The 18,679-nt window shown below is 44.7% G+C and overlaps 1 protein-coding gene across 1 annotated transcript in view; it reads right to left on the bottom strand.

Annotated features, from left to right (window-relative positions):
- Window positions 1-216: 216 nt before the first annotated feature.
- Window positions 217-18,679, bottom strand: part of LOC139376980 (vinculin-like) — a 53,602-nt gene continuing 35,139 nt past the window's right edge. The window contains exons 7-22 of the mRNA XM_071120012.1: window positions 16,747-16,837; window positions 15,979-16,126; window positions 13,456-13,609; window positions 13,129-13,304; window positions 9,923-10,113; window positions 8,484-8,683; window positions 5,612-5,740; window positions 4,820-4,969; window positions 4,616-4,724; window positions 4,320-4,498; window positions 3,168-3,291; window positions 2,748-2,872; window positions 2,365-2,550; window positions 1,713-1,916; window positions 1,046-1,150; window positions 217-775 (exon numbers count right to left, since the gene is read on the bottom strand). Coding sequence (XP_070976113.1) covers window positions 629-775; window positions 1,046-1,150; window positions 1,713-1,916; window positions 2,365-2,550; window positions 2,748-2,872; window positions 3,168-3,291; window positions 4,320-4,498; window positions 4,616-4,724; window positions 4,820-4,969; window positions 5,612-5,740; window positions 8,484-8,683; window positions 9,923-10,113; window positions 13,129-13,304; window positions 13,456-13,609; window positions 15,979-16,126; window positions 16,747-16,837 — 2,418 coding nt within the window. The 3' untranslated portion in view covers window positions 217-628. The remainder of the gene's footprint in view (window positions 776-1,045; window positions 1,151-1,712; window positions 1,917-2,364; window positions 2,551-2,747; window positions 2,873-3,167; window positions 3,292-4,319; window positions 4,499-4,615; window positions 4,725-4,819; window positions 4,970-5,611; window positions 5,741-8,483; window positions 8,684-9,922; window positions 10,114-13,128; window positions 13,305-13,455; window positions 13,610-15,978; window positions 16,127-16,746; window positions 16,838-18,679) is intronic.

Here is an 18,679-nt window from a genome sequence, read left to right as displayed (position 1 = left end):
TAACTTCAAGGCCCTCTTCTCACCATTGTTTAACTGAGACTAGTACACCTTTAACCTCTAATCCAAAAAATATATACCTGGGATTTCATATATAAGATCTTAAAACACATTTCATTTCTTTTTTTTCTTTTTATATATATATATTTTTTTTAATATTTTTTTTCACATACAATTAGAAAAAAAAATTGCAAGTAAGAATCATTCTGAACCATGTAGTTGCATTGGATAGTCCTCTACTTTATATTTGAACAAAACTGTCACTGTTTACAGACACGTATAAGATTGACATCGACTGATAAATAGTGTTTTCAGTATTAACGCAAGGTTTTCACCCTAACCAGGCAGGCTTTTTAAAAGTGGCCGTTTTCACTCATTGTAGCTTGGAATTAGTATGTATGTGTTCATTAAATCTACTGCTCAGAGAGTCTGGCTGTTTTCTTCTTCTGACCAGGCTTTGGGCAGAGGAACAGAATAACTGTGTCCCCAATGGCACCACATTCCTCACACAGTATACTGCACCACCTTTAGCCAGAGACGTACGGATCCTGGTCAGAAGTAGTGCACTACATAGGGAATAGAGTGGCATTTGCGGAACGCAAAATTAACAAACAGTCGGGCCCGTCTCTTCTTACTGGTACCAGGGGGTCTTTCGGATCCAGTGCAGGGTGAAACCGGCATCCGTCCGGATCTTGATGGAGGCAGCCTCGGCCTCTCTAACCGTCTCCTTCACAGACTGCATCAGGTTCTGGGCATTGTGAACCAACATCTCTGTGGCCTGGGAGAGGAGGAAGATAAAATGGTCAAATTGATCATTAAGCTGTTCTTGTGTAAAACTGTACTACACTAGTAACATTACTGTTAATTACTACTTTAGCAAATTGCTTTTCAAGTTGAGTTTTTTCCCCGTTATTAAAGTGGAATAGGGACTGTTCCTTATTCCACTTGTTTAATAACAGAAACCACTCAACCTCATTACGATGTAATTACAAAGCAAAAAGGTAACTTTGGTTGATGAGTGTTATCCAGCGATGTCCAGTGTACTGACCTGCTCGGACTCCTCCTCGCTGATGTTGGTACGACCCAACATGGTGGCCTTGACTGTGGAGAGGATCTTCAGCTGTGTGCTGATGGTAGGGATGCGCTCACACACCTGGAACACAGAGAAGTTCTTCCAAGTTCAAGTTGATTTAAAATGCATTTTACACAGGTCTCAACAAGATCCATTTGAATTCAAACGATCGACCCTAATTCAAACGATCGACCCTAATTCAAACGATCGACCCTAATTCAAACGATCGACCCTAATTCAAACGATCGACCCTAATTCAAATCACAAGGACATGCAGGAAATGAGAAATTCTAGCTTTAGTCCTACATGAATATAAGGTTGTCCTTTGTCTCTGAACATGCCAGAGCAGCCGCTGCTGCACAAGGAAACCCTGACGAAAGCAGTCTGAAAATGTTTCTAGCGGTTGTCAAATCCTTGCTTCCTCCATCCTTGCTTGCTCAATTCTTCTCAAACTGCATTGGAGGAGAAGATCCTTAGGTCCCTCCCTTGGACCTCCTCCTCCAATGAGCTTTGAGAGGAATTGAGGAAACAAGGAGGAATTTGGCAGAAGACTGGTCCAGATAAAAGCACATGTATTGCATTGGAGACATCATAGTTGTATTTTTTTAAGAAGACATGACCAGGGATCAGCCAGTCAACTGACCTGGAGCAGGTTGGTCCGGATGCGTTTGTCTGTGCACTGCTTGGCCACCTCCTTGGCCAACTTTGTGACCTCGTCTGAGGCTTTTGCGATGTCTTTGGCACACTGAATGAGGGCACGTTTGTTCCCACCGGCACCGCGCACCAGACGGGACATCTCAGCCATGAGCAGGGCCATTCTCTTGGCTGCACCGATGATGTCGTTACCCTGAAAGAGATCACAAACAAGAAAAGCATGAAATCGGACGTCTGACAACACAGTATGTTACAACACAGTATGTTACAACACAGTATGTTACAACACAGTATGTTACAACACAGTATGTTACAACACAGTATGTTACAACACAGTATGTTACAACACAGTATGTTACAACACAGTATGTTACAACACAGTATGTTACAACACAGTATGTTACAACACAGTATGTTACAACACAGTATGTTACAACACAGTATGTTACAACACAGTATGTTACAACACAGTATGTTACAACACAGTATGTTACATGTCACATTTCCTTGATGGCACTGAATAATGGCAACTCTGAGCAGCTCTACTGTTGCTTTCTGGTCGCAGAGAAATTCCAATGTTCTGTATTGGCAATAACCTTAACTTAACATTAAACCTGAACGTGTAAGTGCTTGTATCTCACCTTGCTGGACCACTTGCGGGCCTCCTCGTGGAGCTGTCTGGCGGCCATCATCATGGGCTCGCTCACCATCTCTCCCACCTCTTGCTCTGGGAAGTCCTCGTCCTTCTCCTCTGGGGGAGGGGGTCTGGGGGGAGGAACCTCACCCTCGGGGAGAGGTGGTTTTGGTGGGGCGGGCTCGTCGCTGACCTGGCATGTTGCAGACAGAAGTGTTAATTCTCTATGGCAGATCATTTCTGTTCTAAAAAAAAAAAAACTAAATATATCAGAACTTTCTGAAACCACATTGTTACCCCACTGAACAAAACCCTGGTGTTGACAGTCTAGGACTGTAAAGCTAGACTGCTGAAACAAGTTTTATAAATTATTTTGATTGATTGACTTACGTGCAGCTGGTCCAGATCAGGTGGTGGTGGGGGGAAGTCTGGTTCCTGTGGCTGGAACGCATCTCTCACCTTGGCAACGGCCCCCAGGATCCTATGGCCTGAATCCAGGAAGCCCTTCTGCAGACCTGGACACCACAGAGGAAGAATCAGATCGTTAGGCCTTATGAATAGGAGACTAGACAAAGGCCCCAAAAGCTGCTGGTGTAGCAGCAGTAAAACATTCACAGACCCGTAAACCATAACACCATTGACTGAACCTTAACTTTGGACTATCAAAGATCCCCAAAATTGACAGAATGAGGCTTCATATTTTTTATTACGTCATGCTAGATAGTTATAGATGGATAGCTATTACAGCAGAGTATACAGTACAACGATCAAAACATATCCTAAATGTAAGGAAACTGCCTTGAAACATACTTGGATCAGTAATGTTCCCAGCCACAGCCTTGGCGTTCATCACCATGGGAGATATGGTCCGGCTCAGCTCATCAGACGCAGCCTTCACTATCTCCCTGAATCTAGGATCCTCAGAGTTCTCCACCTATGGAGACACTTCTATTAATGTTTCTCTTTTTAAATCATGTACTTGTTCTTTGTAATTCAGGTGTCAGTATTGTAAACTGCTAAAAAGGCACCATCACGGTTTGTATGCTTCTGCCACTGCATTACTTGCTCTTTGCGGTTTCAGGCTGGGTATCTGTAAAGCTCTTTGCGGTTTCAGGCTGGGTATCTGTAAAGCTCTTTGCGGTTTCATGCTGGGTATCTGTAAAGCTCTTTTGCGGTTTCATGCTGGGTATCTGTAAAGCTCTTTGCGGTTTCAGGCTGGGTATCTGTAAAGCTCTTTGCGGTTTCAGGCTGGGTATCTGTAAAGCTCTTTTGCGGTTTCATGCTGGGTATCTGTAAAGCTCTTTGCGGTTTCAGGCTGGGTATCTGTAAAGCTCTTTGCGGTTTCAGGCTGGGTATCTGTAAAGCTCTTTGCGGTTTCAGGCTGGGTATCTGTAAAGCTCTTTGCGGTTTCAGGCTGGGTATCTGTAAAACTCTTTGCGGTTTCAGGCTGGGTATCTGTAAAGCTCTTTGCGGTTTCAGGCTGGGTATCTGTAAAGCTCTTTGCGGTTTCAGGCTGGGTATCTGTAAAGCTCTTTGTGGTTTCAGGCTGGGTATCTGTAAAGCTCTGTGATTTCAGGCTGGGTATCTGTAAAGCTCGTTGCGGTTTCAGGCTGGGTATCTGTAAATCTCTGTGGTTTCAGACTGGGTATCTGTAAAGCTCTGTGGTTTCAGACTGGGTATCTGTAAAGCTCTGTGGTTTCAGACTGGGTATCTGTAAAGCTCTGTGGTTTCAGACTGGGTATCTGTAAAGCTCTTTGTGGTTTCAGACTGGGTATCTGTAAAGCTCTTTGTGGTTTCAGACTGGGTATCTGTAAAGCTCTGTGGTTTCAGACTGGGTATCTGTAAAGCTCTGTGGTTTCAGACTGGGTATCTGTAAAGCTCTTTGTGATAACTGCCGATGTAAAAAGGGCTTTGTAAAAATACATGTGATTGATTGTATGTGTAAATAAAACATATCTATACCTCCCGTTTGGCTACCAGGAGGATCCGGTTGGCCCGACGGGCGATGCTGGTGGCCCCTACCACTAACATCTGGGGCTGGTGGTTAGCCATGGCAGCGCGACATTTCTCCAGGTCTTTCTTAATGGCCTCCTCAGAGGCATCCAACAGAGACTTGGTGTCTATAGCCTCGTCCACCAAACCTAGAGACAGAGGAGACATCATTCTTAGTGCTAATAAGGAAGTGAACACATTTACATGTTCACACAACGCCCACTTTATCGTGATAAATAATAAACTGATAGATGGTCTGACACTACCTGTCATTTTCTCCACGTTGTCAATCCACTGGTTGTTCATGGTCTCAAAGTGTTCCAACGCAGCCTGGTTGCCTGGGTTTCTCAGCATGATTCGGGCAGCAGAGACCACCTAGAACAGAACGTTCCCATGAGCTGGGGACATCATTCCATCATCCTCCTGACCAATTGACACTTTGAGATTCTCACTCTCATGCCCTCACTCACCTGTGGTGTAATATCTCTTGTAGATTTGACGGCAGCTTGGATCCCCTCCACAGTGCTCTTGTTAGCGGTTCCTACAGCGGCAGCCTTTTCTGCCGTGGCAGCCAGCTTGTTGGCATGGTTCTCAAAGTTGGCCGCCCTCTCATCAAACACCTAACATAACAGTTACATATCACTGAATGATACAAACTTAAAGGGATACTTCGGGATTATCTACTTTACCAGAGTAGCATTGCTAGTAGATACCCATAGACTTCCAGTCATTGCGCTAACGCTATTTAGCTTGGCTGACGAAACTACCTCTTAACTTCATTCATACTGGACACAGAGACATAAATATGGTATCCACAAGATCCTCTGACTCTGGGGAAGTAAATAAATGGCCAAATACCCCTTTAATATAATATAGACCAATTATGTAGATGGTCCAAACTGTTTGTTTAAAAAAAAAAAAATCATCTTACATGATTACTTATAGTAACATTTCTCTCAGGAAATGTAGTCTAAATATTATTGATTGACAAGTACCACATAAATGATTGGAAACTAATCAATGAGCAATCCATATGTTATTTTTTTGCTTAGTGTATGATGATATGAATCTGCCAATAAATCAGGCTAGTCAAAGCCAGAGATTTATCTAGAGACACCTTATGTCCCAGAATATAATCCCACTCTATTTTATAATATATAGGTCTATATACACCTCTCTGCTCATAGGTAGAAGGTAATGAATGAGCCATGATGGAGGCAGGGAGACAGACAGAGGGAGTGAGGGAGGGAGATATCACTCACCTGGTCCCTGTTGGGGGCATTGGGTGGGGCGGTGGCGGCCACAGCCAGCAGTTTGATGGGAGTGGTCGTGTCGCTAAAGATGTCTGACACCTCCTGTGTCATCGCTTCCTGCATCGTTCCTTTGAGGTTCTGAGAAGACCACACACACACACACACACACGTTAGTTAGCAAAAGACCAGCTTTAGAAATATTACCTGTTAACGATAAACTCTCATGGTCTCTTTTAACAAGTGTCTTACGTTGATGAAAAACTGGTGCAGTTCTACAAGCTGTTGTTGAACCATTGATTTTAAAGTCTCTTTCTCTCTTCATGAATAACTTTTAAACACATTGTATTGGGCTACTTTAAGGTATCATAGTTCTAGTGGCTTGAGAGCATTAGACTGAAGCTGCTGTCTCCAGACAGCAGGGGGAGCATTTCACCATGCCTGTGTCAGAGTGAGCTCCAGACAGCAGGGGGAGCATTTCACCATGCCTGTGTCAGAGTGAGCTCCAGACAGCAGGGGGAGCATTTCACCATGCCTGTGTCAGAGTGAGCTCCAGACAGCAGGGGGAGCATTTCACCATGCCTGTGTCAGAGTGAGCATTTCACCATGCCTGTGTCAGAGTGAGCATTTCACCATGCCTGTGTCAGAGTGAGCTCCAGACAGCAGGGGGAGCATTTCACCATGTCTGTGTCAGAGTGAGCATTTCACCATGCCTGTGTCAGAGTGAGCTCCAGACAGCAGGGGGAGCATTTCACCATGCCTGTGTCAGAGTGAGCTCCAGACAGCAGGGGGAGCATTTCACCATGCCTGTGTCAGAATGAGCTCCAGTCAGAGTCTGGTTGACTATTACAATGTTTATTTAACTAGGCAAGTCAGTTAATAAAAAAACAATAAAAAAAAATAAGAATTTGTTCTTATTTATCTAATATTCAAAACATACGATATACTTGCAGTGAAGCCGCTCAACAACTACATCATACCAGTCATCCAACAGATTCCCATTCAACAACTACATCATACCAGTCATCCAACAGATTCCCATTCAACAACTACATCATACCAGTCATCCAACAGATTCCCATTCAACAACTACATCATACCAGTCATCCAACAGATTCCCATTCAACAACTACATCATACCAGTCATCCAACAGATTCCCATTCAACAACTACATCATACCAGTCATCCAACAGATTCCCATTCAACAACTACATCATACCAGTCATCCAACTACATCATACCAGTCATCCAACTACATCATACCAGTCATCCAACTACATCATACCAGTCATCCAACTACATCATACCAGCCATCCAACTACATCATACCAGTCATCCAACAGATTCCCATTCAACAACTACATCATACCAGTCATCCAACAGATTCCCATTCAACAACTACATCATACCAGTCATCCAACTACATCATACCAGTCATCCAACAGATTCCCATTCAGAGTGACACAGAATCATCCAGGGTCAATGCCCTGCTGAAGGGCATGTTGACCGATCTACCACCAGGCCAAAAAACATGAACCCAAACCTTCCAAGATCCACCCCACGGCATTAGTTGTAAAAACACTGCCACTTAGTGTCATTCAAATATACTTTTATTCTGATTTATTTAGACTTTAATTTATTTATTTTATCTTTTATCTTTTGACCATCATTCTCTCTCACACACTCCCACTTGTCTCCAACTCCACATCCCAACCCTCAGCCCAGCCCAGCCCATCCCCTCCCTCAGCCCATCCCCTCCCTCAGCCCATCCCCTCCCTCAGCCCATCCCCTCCCTCAGCTTATCCCCTCCCTCAGCTTATCCCCTCCCTCAGCTTATCCCCTCCCTCAGCTTATCCCCTCCCTCAGCTTATCCCCTCCCTCAGCTTATCCCCTCCCTCAGCTTATCCCCTCCCTCAGCTTATCCCCTCCCTCAGCTTATCCCCTCCCTCAGCTTATCCCCTCCCTCAGCTTATCCCCTCCCTCAGCTTATCCCCTCCCTCAGCTTATCCCCTCCCTCAGCTTATCCCCTCCCTCAGCTTATCCCCTCCCTCAGCTTATCCCCTCCCTCAGCTTATCCCCTCCCAACCCTCAGCTTCCCTCAGCCCCTCCCAACCCTCAGCCCCTCCCAACCCTCAGCTTCCCTCAGCCCCTCCCAACCCTCAGCTTCCCTCAGCCCCTCCCAACCCTCAGCTTCCCTCAGCCCCTCCCAACCCTCAGCTTCCCTCAGCCCCTCCCAACCCTCAGCTTCCCTCAGCCCCTCCCAACCCTCAGCTTCCCTCAGCCCCTCCCAACCCTCAGCTTCCCTCAGCCCCTCCCAACCCTCAGCTTCCCTCAGCCCCTCCCAACCCTCAGCTTCCCTCAGCCCCTCCCAACCCTCGGCTTCCCTCAGCCCCTCCCAACCCTCAGCTTCCCTCAGCCCATCCCAACCCTCAGCTTCCCTCAGCCCCTCCCAACCCTCAGCTTATCCCCTCCCAACCCTCAGCTTATCCCCTCCCAACCCTCAGCTTATCCCCTCCCAACCCTCAGCTTCCCTCAGCCCATCCCAACCCTCAGCTTCCCTCAGCCCATCACAACCCTCAGCTTCCCTCAGCCCATCCCAACCCTCAGCTTCCCTCAGCCCATCCCAACCCTCAGCTTCCCTCAGCCCATCACAACCCTCAGCTTCCCTCAGCCCATCCCAACCCTCAGCTTCCCTCAGCCCATCCCAACCCCCAGCTTCCCTCAGCCCATCCCAACCCTCAGCTTCCCTCAGCCCATCCCAACCCTCAGCTTCCCTCAGCCCATCCCAACCCTCAGCTTCCCTCAGCCCATCCCAACCCTCAGCTTCCCTCAGCCCTGTAGGTGTGACTGACTGTAGGTGAGAGTGAATGTGAGCAGTCTTACTTTCAGGCTCTCCTGGAGATGTTGAGCCACGGCACGCGCCTGCGGGGACTCCCCATCGCCCCTGGCGGCCAGGTCGGCTAGCTGGGCCATCAGCTGTTCCACCTGCTCACACTTCCCTACCAGCTCCTGTCTGTAGGGACCTGGCAGAGCATTAGCCAGACGACGGCCCTCCGCCACCAGCCCCCGGATAGCTGCCTGGCCTAGGGAGAGACACAGTCAGACACTCGCAGAAACATACACACCAGCACACAGAAAACAAGGCTTTGGATCATAGGTAGGTCTCTACCGATTTGGGCCAGAGGGTTAGTAGTAGTAGGACCACCCACCCACACATCCTTCATTCTCCCCGCCTCGCTCTATGACACCCCGCCTCGCTCTATGACACTCCGCGCCGCTCTATGACACCCCGCGCCGCTCTATGACACCCCGCGCCGCTCTATGACACCCCGCCTCGCTCTATGACACCCCGCCTCGCTCTATGACACCCCGCGCCGCTCTATGACACCCCGCCTCGCTCTATGACACCCCGCCTCGCTCTATGACACCCCGCGCCGCTCTATGACACCCCGCGCCGCTCTATGACACCCCGCGCCGCTCTATGACACCCCGCGCCGCTCTATGACACCCCGCGCCGCTCTATGACACCCCGCGCCGCTCTATGACACCCCGCGCCGCTCTATGACACCCCGCGCCGCTCTATGACACCCCGCGCCGCTCTATGACACCCCGCGCCGCTCTATGACACCCCGCGCCGCTCTATGACACCCCGCCTCGCTCTATGACACCCCGCCTCGCTCTATGACACCCCGCCTCGCTCTATGACACTCCGCGTCGCTGTATGACACTCTACGTCGCTGTATGACACTCTTTATCATAAACTGGGTGGTTCGAGCCCTGAATGCTGACTAGCTGAAATACATGGTATATCAGACTGTATACCACGGGCATGACAAAGCATGAATTTTTACTGCTCTAATTACTTTGGTAATCAGTTTATAATAGCAATAAGGCACCTCGTTGCGTCGTGCCTAACAGCCCTTAGCCGTGATATATTGGCCATATACCACACCCCCTCGAGCCTTGTTGCTTATTTGTTGTATGTTATTCTATATTAGTTGTGATTATGTGTACTCTGAACATTCTCCAGGAGGCTATGTAATACAGCCCAGAGTCTAAGTGTTAACAACAGATGAGAATATCCAGGATTCTGAGCCGACAAGCCAAGGAGATAATGAGGTTGGGAGAGAGCATAGGAATGTAGCGCACAGAGAAAAACAACACAGCAGACATGTACACAGAGTCTGGACTGATGTTCACTGTAGAGGGAGAGGGAGAAAGAGAGAGAGAGAGATGGAGGGGAAGAAAGCAAGAGGGAGGGAGGGAGTTAGAGAAAGAGATGAAGGTTAAGGAAGGAATGAGAAGAGAACATTCAGACTCACCCACTCCCCCGTCATCCATGGTGGGGTTCTCCATCCAGCTCTGGGCCTGCTCTATCTTCCCCTCCAGGTGGACAGCAGCCTTGGCAGGCCTGCTGTTGGCGACAGCCTTGCTGGTCTTAGACTGCAGGTTCTGTAGGGCTGTGGCTATCTGCTTCGCCAATGCCCTGGCCTCCGGAGTATCACCTTTACCCCTGTGATGGGAGACAATAATGACGTACTGGAAATTAAAAGTCCGTAGTCTCTCTCTAAAGCATGATAGGTAGTTATTCTAGGGAAAGCTAATGTCCATAGTCACTCTCTAAAGCATGATAGGTAGTTATTCTAGGGAAAGCTAATGTCCATAGTCTCTCTCTAAAGCATGATAGGTAGTTATTCTAGGGAAAGCTAATGTCCATAGTATCTCTCTAAAGCATGATAGGTAGTTATAGGTAGTCTAGGGAAAGCTAAATTAAATAGAATGACGCATGTAGGTGTTGGTCAGCAAGAAAATTATGTGATAACATTCACTTAACCTCTAAGGCAATGGCATTCAAGGTCGGGGTCGCGACCCCACTAGGGGGAAATACAAAATTAACAAAAATAATAGGAACAAAAAAATTAAGAGTACAAATTATTGTATGGGACCAATATACAAACGTTTTTCAGAAAGGTAATTTGAAAAATAAAATTGTATTTATTAGTTTCTTTAAAAAAATGTTTTGATCTAAAATGTACTGATTTTAAGGTTGTCATTAGATTTGAGGGTCCCTGCTGAAAAGGTGCTCTAAGGAATTACATGGGCGACAGATAGCAGACAGAAAGCACAATATTGGCCCAAGGACCCAACCTGGAGCTGACAGACAGGGTAGAGCGTAGGTGGTGGGGTGGCCATTTTTATAAAAAAAATATATATATATATATATATATATATATCTCCTAGATGATATCCATTTCCCAGCTACAATCTTTAAGCCTTTGTCTGGGGGGGGGGGGGGGGGGGTATTTATAACTGTTATAAGGGTCTCTGCCGTCCTCCCTTGGCTAACCTTTCTGCACTCGATGAGTTAACTAGTTTGTGGTCTTCTTTTACAAGAATCAGAAGTTATTATCCTGGGTAACCTCAATTATGATCGGGAAATGCAGGAGTCAGACCATCTAAAAGACATGATGATGTAATGATCTAAACCCAACCCAGATGGTGACTAAGTCTACACGGCCCAACCCTATAGATCCTTCAAAGTCCACTCTCATTATTCTAACGAATACACCAGAGAGATATGTTTCTACTGTTATCTTCTCCTAAGACAATAGTGACCATTTCCAAGGCGTTTGTGTTAGAGATGTGAGAATACAAAAACCTAAGCCTCATGACATCACAAAAAGGAACTTTAACAACTTCAGTGATCATGTTTTAGTTTTTTTACATTCTTTATTTTAGTGACCTTGATTGTATTTTAGTTATCGCTGAACCCGATTCTGCTTGGAGCCTCTTTGTAGATGTCTTCAATACTATTGTGGATAGTCATGCTCCCTTTATATAAAATGGAGGATTAAAGGTAGATCTAATGCCTGGTACACACCGCAATTATCAGAAGTCATTCATAAAAGAGATGATGCTTGGGTCAAGGCCAGGAACACAGGCTTAGGCCCAGACTGGCAAGCTTTTATTAAGCAACTGAGGAATCACTGTGTAAAATAAATCAGAAAGGCTACATTTGATTATTATGTAATCGCTCTTTCAGATTTTATCTGGGTTCCCATTACATTCTGGAAAACTGTCAAATTCTAAAAAGGCTTCTACTTCCTCTGTACAACGACAAATTAATTCAGACACTGGCCGCATTACAGGAAAAACATTCCATAATTTACGCATTTAATCACCAGCCTATCAGCGGCCTATCAATTCAAAAGGACTTCTAAGGCTATTCACCATGATATTAGGCAGGATGCTGGTAGGTGAAACCTGTTGAATGATCAGAGAATTGATAGTCAAAAGATTTTCTTTTGAGATATTTACAGAAAAAGAAGCCCTGGATGCTTTGCTAGGGTGGTGAGTACGGCCGATCCCTGGGGCCAAGCTCCCGGCCATCCAGGACCTCTATACAAGGCAGTGTCAGAGGAAGGCCCCAAAAATTGTCCATAAAGTAGGGTCCATACAGAAATGGTTTGTCGAGATCGGTTTGGAAAAACTTGACTGGCCTGCACAGGGCCCTGATCTCAACCCCATTTAACACATTTGGGATGAATTGGAAAGCCGACTGCAAGCCAGGCCTAATTGGCCAACATCAGTGCCCGACCTCAATAATGCTCGTGGCTGAATGGAAGCAAGTCCCAGCAGCAATGTTCCAACATCTAGTGGAAAGCCTTCCCAGAAGAGTAGAGGCTGTTATAGCAGCAAAGGGTGGACAAACTCCATATTAATGCCCATGATTTTGGAATGAGATGTTCGACAAACAGGTGTCCACATACTTTTGGTCATGTAGTGTAGCTACCTCAATTACCTGGTACCCCTGCACATCAACTCAGTACTGGTACTTCCTGTATATAACCATGTTATTACCTGGTAGCCCTGCACATTGACTCAGTACTGGTACTCCCTGTATATAGCCATGTTATTACCTGGTACTCCCTGTATATAGCCATGTTACTACCTGGTACCCCTGCACATCAACTCAGTACTGGTACTCCCTGTATATAACCATGTTATTACCTGGTAGCCCTGCACATTGACTCAGTACTGGTACTCCCTGTATATAGCCATGTTATTACCTGGTACTCCCTGTATATAGCCATGTTATTACCTGGTACCCCTGTATATAGTCATGTTATTACCTGGTACCCCTGCATATTGACTCAATACTGGTACTCCCTGTATACAACCATGTTATTACCTGGTACTCCCTGTATATAGCCATGTTACTACCTGGTACCCCTGCATATTGACTCAGTACTGGTACTCCATGTATATAACCATGTTATTACCTCGTACCCCTGCATATTGACTCAGTACTGGTACTTCCTGTATATAACCATGTTATTTTCACTTGTTATTGTTATTCGTTATTCAGTATTCCACGTGTCACTTTTTCAATTTTTTACCTGTAACTCTGCATTGTTGGAAAAGTAAGCAGTAAGTAAGCATTTCACTGTTAGTCTACACCTGTTGTTTACAAAGCACATGACAAATACAATTGTATTTTCTAGGGTATATAAAATGGATGACTTACTGTCTCCGGAGCTCAGAGAGCTTGGCGGTGAGAGCAGCCATCTCTCCGATGGACCTCAGGATGTCATCTCTCTCCTTGGGGTCTTCACACATGTCAGCGATCTTCTTGGCCTCAGACAGGAGAGCTCTAATGTTTTCCTCTCCCTCAGGACCACCGTTAGGGTCTGCCAGCCAGTTCTGCAGGGGCACAGGGTTAGGGGTCAACATAACACAACAGGCTCAAGACCATGGAAGACAATGTACTATCCTCTGGGATTTATACTTTTTCCATTGTGCAATTTTTAACCCCCCCCCCCCACAAAAAAAATCTAGCAATCAAGAGAGTCACCTGAGCAGCGTCAATCCTCTTGGCGATGACCTGTTTGGAGTTGGTCATGGCCTCCAGTTTCCGGCCTGCATTCTCCACTTTCCCCGCGAGAACATCCAGGCCCTGGGAGACCTGCTGGGCCTTCTGCTTGGCTGCAGGAGATGCCCCCTGACCCCTGTAGATAGACAGAGAGAAAGACAACACAGAACATAAGACGGTTGTAAAATTCTTAAAACTTTCCCGAAGTTCAAAGGTTTTTCAGGAATCACAGCATGGTTGGAATTCCCTACTGAATCCCCGCCTCTTCCCCACCGAATCCCCGCCTCTTACCCGCCTCTTACCCGCCTCTTCCCCGCCTCTTCCCCGCCTCTTCCCCGCCTCTTCCCCGCCACTGCCAGAACGTTGAATTGAATGGAGATGTCCATTCTATAGATTACATTCCCATTCTATACACTACCGTTCAAAAGTTTGGGGTCACTTAGAAATGTCCTTGTTTTTGAAAGAAAAGCAAATTTTTTGTCAATTATAATAACATCAAATTGATAAGAAATACAGTGTAGACATTGATAATGTGGTAAATGACTATTGTAGCTGGAAACGGCAGATTTTGAATGTAATATCTACAAAGGCGTCCAGAGGCCCATTATCAGTAACCATCACTCCTGTGTTCCAATGGCACCTTCTGTTAGCTAATCCAAGTTTATCATTTTAAAAAGCTAATTCATCAATAGAAAACCCTTTTGTAATTATGTTAGTACAGCTGAAAACTGTTTTTCTGGTTAAAGAAGCAATAAAACTGGCCATCTTTAGACTAGTTGAGTATCTGGAGCATCAGGATTTGTGGGTTCGATTACAGTCTCAAAATGGCCAGAAACAAATAACTTTCTTCTGAAACTCGTCAGTCTATTCTTGTTCTGAGAAAGGAAGGCTAGTCCATGCGAGAAATTGCCAATAAACTGAATATCTCGTACAACGCTGTGTACTACTCCCTTCACAAAACAGCGCAAAGTGGCTCTAACCAGAATATAAAGAGGAGTGGGAGGCCCCGGTGCACAACTGAGCAAGAGTACAAATACATTAGTGTGTCTAGTTTGAGAAACAGACGCCTCACAAGTCCTCAACTGGCAGCGTCATTAAATTGTACCCGCAAAACACCAGTCTCAACGTCAACAGTGAAGAGGTGACTCCGGGATGCTGGTCTTCTAGGCAGAGTTCCTCTGTCCAGTGTCTGTGTTCTTTTACCCATCTTAATCTTATTTTTATTGGCCAGTCTAAGATATGGCTCTTTCTATGAAACTCCCGGAGTCAAACTTTTGAACGGTAGTGTAGATGACATTCATTCCCATGCTATAGATGAAACTCCCATGCTATAGATGACATTCCCATGCTATAGGGAATGGGAATGACCATGCTATAGATGGTCATTCCCATTCTATAGATGGTCATTCCCATGCTATAGGGAATGGGAATGACCATGCTATAGATGGTCATTCCCATTCTATAGATGGTCATTCCCATGCTATAGGGAATGGGAATGACCATGCTATAGATGGTCATTCCCATTCTATAGATGGTCATTCCCATTCTATAGATGGTCATTCCCATTCTATAGATGGTCATTCCCATTCTATAGATGGTCATTCCCATTCTATAGATGGTCATTCCCATTCTATAGATGGTCATTCCCATTCTATAGATGGTCATTCCCATTCTATAGATGGTCATTCCCATTCTATAGATGGTCATTCCCATTCTATAGATGGTCATTCCCATTCTATAGATGGTCATTCCCATTCTATAGATGGTCATTCCCATTCTATAGATGGTCATTCCCATTCTATAGATGGTCATTCCCATTCTATAGATGGTCATTCCCATTCTATAGATGACATTCCCATTCTATAGATGACATTCCCATTCTATAGATGGTCATTCAGTAACACAGTACCAATGTTCTTAACACATACAAGTAAGTGCCAAAATAAAGGAAACACCAAAATAAAGAGTCTTAAAGACACCATTCTTTCCACAGTAAATTCCATCATTTGGTGTTTTGTTGATGGTGGTGGAAAACGCTGTCTCAGACGCCACTCCAGAATCTCCCACAAGTGGTCAATTGTTTTGAGGTCTGGTGACATACGGCCATGGTATATAGTTTACATCATTTTCATGTTCATCAAACCATTCAGTGACCACTCGTGCCCTGTGGATGGGGGCGTTGTCATCCTATGGGGGAATAGCCACGGTAGCCAAAATAATGGCCCGCCGAGCATTTTTATACATGACCCTAAGCATGATGGGATGTTAAGTGCTTAATTAACTCAGGAACCACAACTGTTTTCAATATACTTCGTATCCCTCATTTTCTCAAGTGTTTCCATTATTTTGGCAGTTGCCTGTATATACTGTACATGTTTAGTTGGTAGAGCATGGCGCTTGCAATGCCAGGATTGTGGGTTCGATTCCCGGGTCCACCCATAAATAAAATGTTTGCACGCATGACTCAGCGTAATGGCATATAGTACTACTGTACATGTACTGTACCTGGCCCTCATCTCAGACACCTGGTCAGTGATTTGCCCCAGGGTTTTGGATGTTCCCAGGATATCCCTCCGCTCCTTCCCAGCACACAGCTCTCCCACCTTCCCAGCCTCATCCAGGATCTGACGGATGGCCTGTTCCCCTGCATCCCCTGATCACATTGAGAACACAAAGACAAATGTTACAAACACCTAGAGAAAAAGGACAACTGGGTCCTGTTCAATTGGCACCGAACAGAAGAAAACGGACTGAAGACGCAGAGCGACTAGTTTGACTTCAATGAAAACAGCAGTGGTGTATAAAGATGGCGGCCCTCCCTTTGCCTTGGTTCTCCCTATTGTACATTACGCTCCGTGACATTATTTGATCTGGTCATTAGCACAGTATATATGATCCCAATTTATTGGCACATTGAGCCTTAGTTTCAAAACTCAGTGGATCGCGCTTCAACAAAGACGTCATATCGGAATTCTGACCTCTTTATTCACACCTTCGCCATTTTGTTTTGTTTTTCATAAGATTTTTTTTCTTCTTTTCTACAGTGTCCCCAAATGCAGGGGTTTTCAAACCTCTCCTCAGGGAACCCCAGCCATTTCCTGTATTCATACTACTCCAGAACTAGCACACCTGACTCAGCTAATCAACTAATCATCAAGCCCTTTACTTGAATCGGGTGAGCTAGTTCGGGGCTACACAAAAATAGTGAGGAGAGGTTTGCACCCACTGCCCTAATGAACCCTGGTATACGGAGCCATTGGGAGGACGTGTTACCTGGTTGAGCGTCGGGGTCCCTCAGCCAGCTCTTGGCCTGGGTCATCTTAGAGTCGATGAGCGCCAGAGCTCTCTTCATGGCCTCTGTATCCTTTAGGATCAACAACAGGGTCAGAGGAGACAACATGCATGAATAACTAAGAACCTTCGGTCTAGAACCTCCCCCCCCAAAAAAAACATATTTGAAAAAGACTGAAATTAGGCACATTTGGACTTTGTACTACAGCATATACAGGGATTGTCATATACAAATAATTGTGTCTAAAACTGAGGCAACGATTTGCCTAATGAGGATTCCTTTTTAAGGTAACCCTTCTGTAGTTTAATATGTGTCTTCAGAGTAAGGTAATGGCATGTCTGTCAAGGAGCCAGATCTCGCAGCATGTGTTCGGAGTTTGAGCAGTCTCATGCTAGTATTTGCCTGCTTGGGGAATTCATTAAAATGTGATGATGACTGATGAACATGAGCTCAGCGTTCACACAGATGAACACATGGATCATGACGTTAGAGACGGCAAAGACATGACAGCCCCCACGATCACAACCATTACAGCACACACAACAACTCTGCAAAAAGCTGTCACACACACACACACACACCATATATTATCTGTACCTCTGAAGTACAGCATTGCTGTTATTCATTAACCTCTCGTTAGTCAGTAACACACACCTGTAAAAATGCACATGCTGTTTTAAAATCAAATCACTTTTCAGTCCTGTATATGCGTTCCAAATGGCACCCTATTCCCTACTTTTACATAGTGCACTACTTTTGACCAGTAGCCCTATAGGTTCTTGTCAGAAGTAGTGCACTATATAGTGAATAGGCTGCCATTTGGAAGTCAGTGTCAATACGGGTGTTGTTTCACATCATAAAAAGCCCATCTACTGTGACTGTCCCATTGTGTCTCAATCTGGAGGGGCTGGGAACACAAAAAACACACAGGAGACGACTTGACAATGAGTCTATTCATCAGCCAAGTGTTGGGACAGAGCTGTTACACACAACATGTGGCAGAGTGAGAGACACAGGGTTTTCCAGGAGTTTGCATGATAGGATATACAAGGACACTGTAGCCTTTGAATGACTTTAGGCAGTTTATGAGTTTACTCCGTGGAGGACATCTATCCAGACAGACAAGTGACGGTTGTACCCGCTACTAGTCATGTGAGTTTACAGCCTTTGTCCTTCAGGGGACGAGGAAAGATCTATTCCATTCTGCATGTCCACATGACTGAACTAATAAGTGTAACTCAACAAAGGGACAACTCTGCAGCAGCAAACAACCCTAGAAACCTATGCAAACGTTACAATATGTTGAAAAGTATCTGCTTTGCATGTTACGTAATAATAATAATTAATAATAAATACTAATAAATAAATACTAATAAATAATAACTACTAATAAATAATAACTACTAATAAATAAATACTAATAAATAATAAATACTAATAAATAAATACTAATAAATAATAAATACTAATAAATAAATACTAAATAAATCATAAATAATAAATAATACATAATAATAATAAATAATAATGATAAATAATAATAATAATGATAATTAGTGATAAATAATGATAAATAATAATAAATATTAATAATAATGATAAATAATAATAATGATAAATAATAATAATATATTATAATAATAATAAATCATAATAAACCTCCAAGATAATTCCTCCTTTCTAAAGTGTTTTAGTCAAAGAAAACGATGACAATGATAACCAGCCTATTGGTGTGATTTACCACAGTATTGAAACGGAAGATTGAGCAAAGTCAAACATAGGAAATTACTGTGTGTTGCTGCCATCAGCCTGGAAGTGAACAGCAGCGTGAAGTGAAGTCCCAAATGTAACCCTGTCACCCTATATAGTGCACTACTTTCAACCAGGACCCAGTCAGAAGTAGTGCACTGCACA

This window comes from Oncorhynchus clarkii, chromosome 20, assembly GCF_045791955.1.
Source record: "Oncorhynchus clarkii lewisi isolate Uvic-CL-2024 chromosome 20, UVic_Ocla_1.0, whole genome shotgun sequence".
In the NCBI taxonomy this organism is placed as follows: Eukaryota; Metazoa; Chordata; class Actinopteri; order Salmoniformes; family Salmonidae; genus Oncorhynchus; species Oncorhynchus clarkii.
The sequence above is the reverse complement of the archived record's forward strand: the minus strand, read 5'-3'. Positions and strand labels throughout refer to the sequence as shown.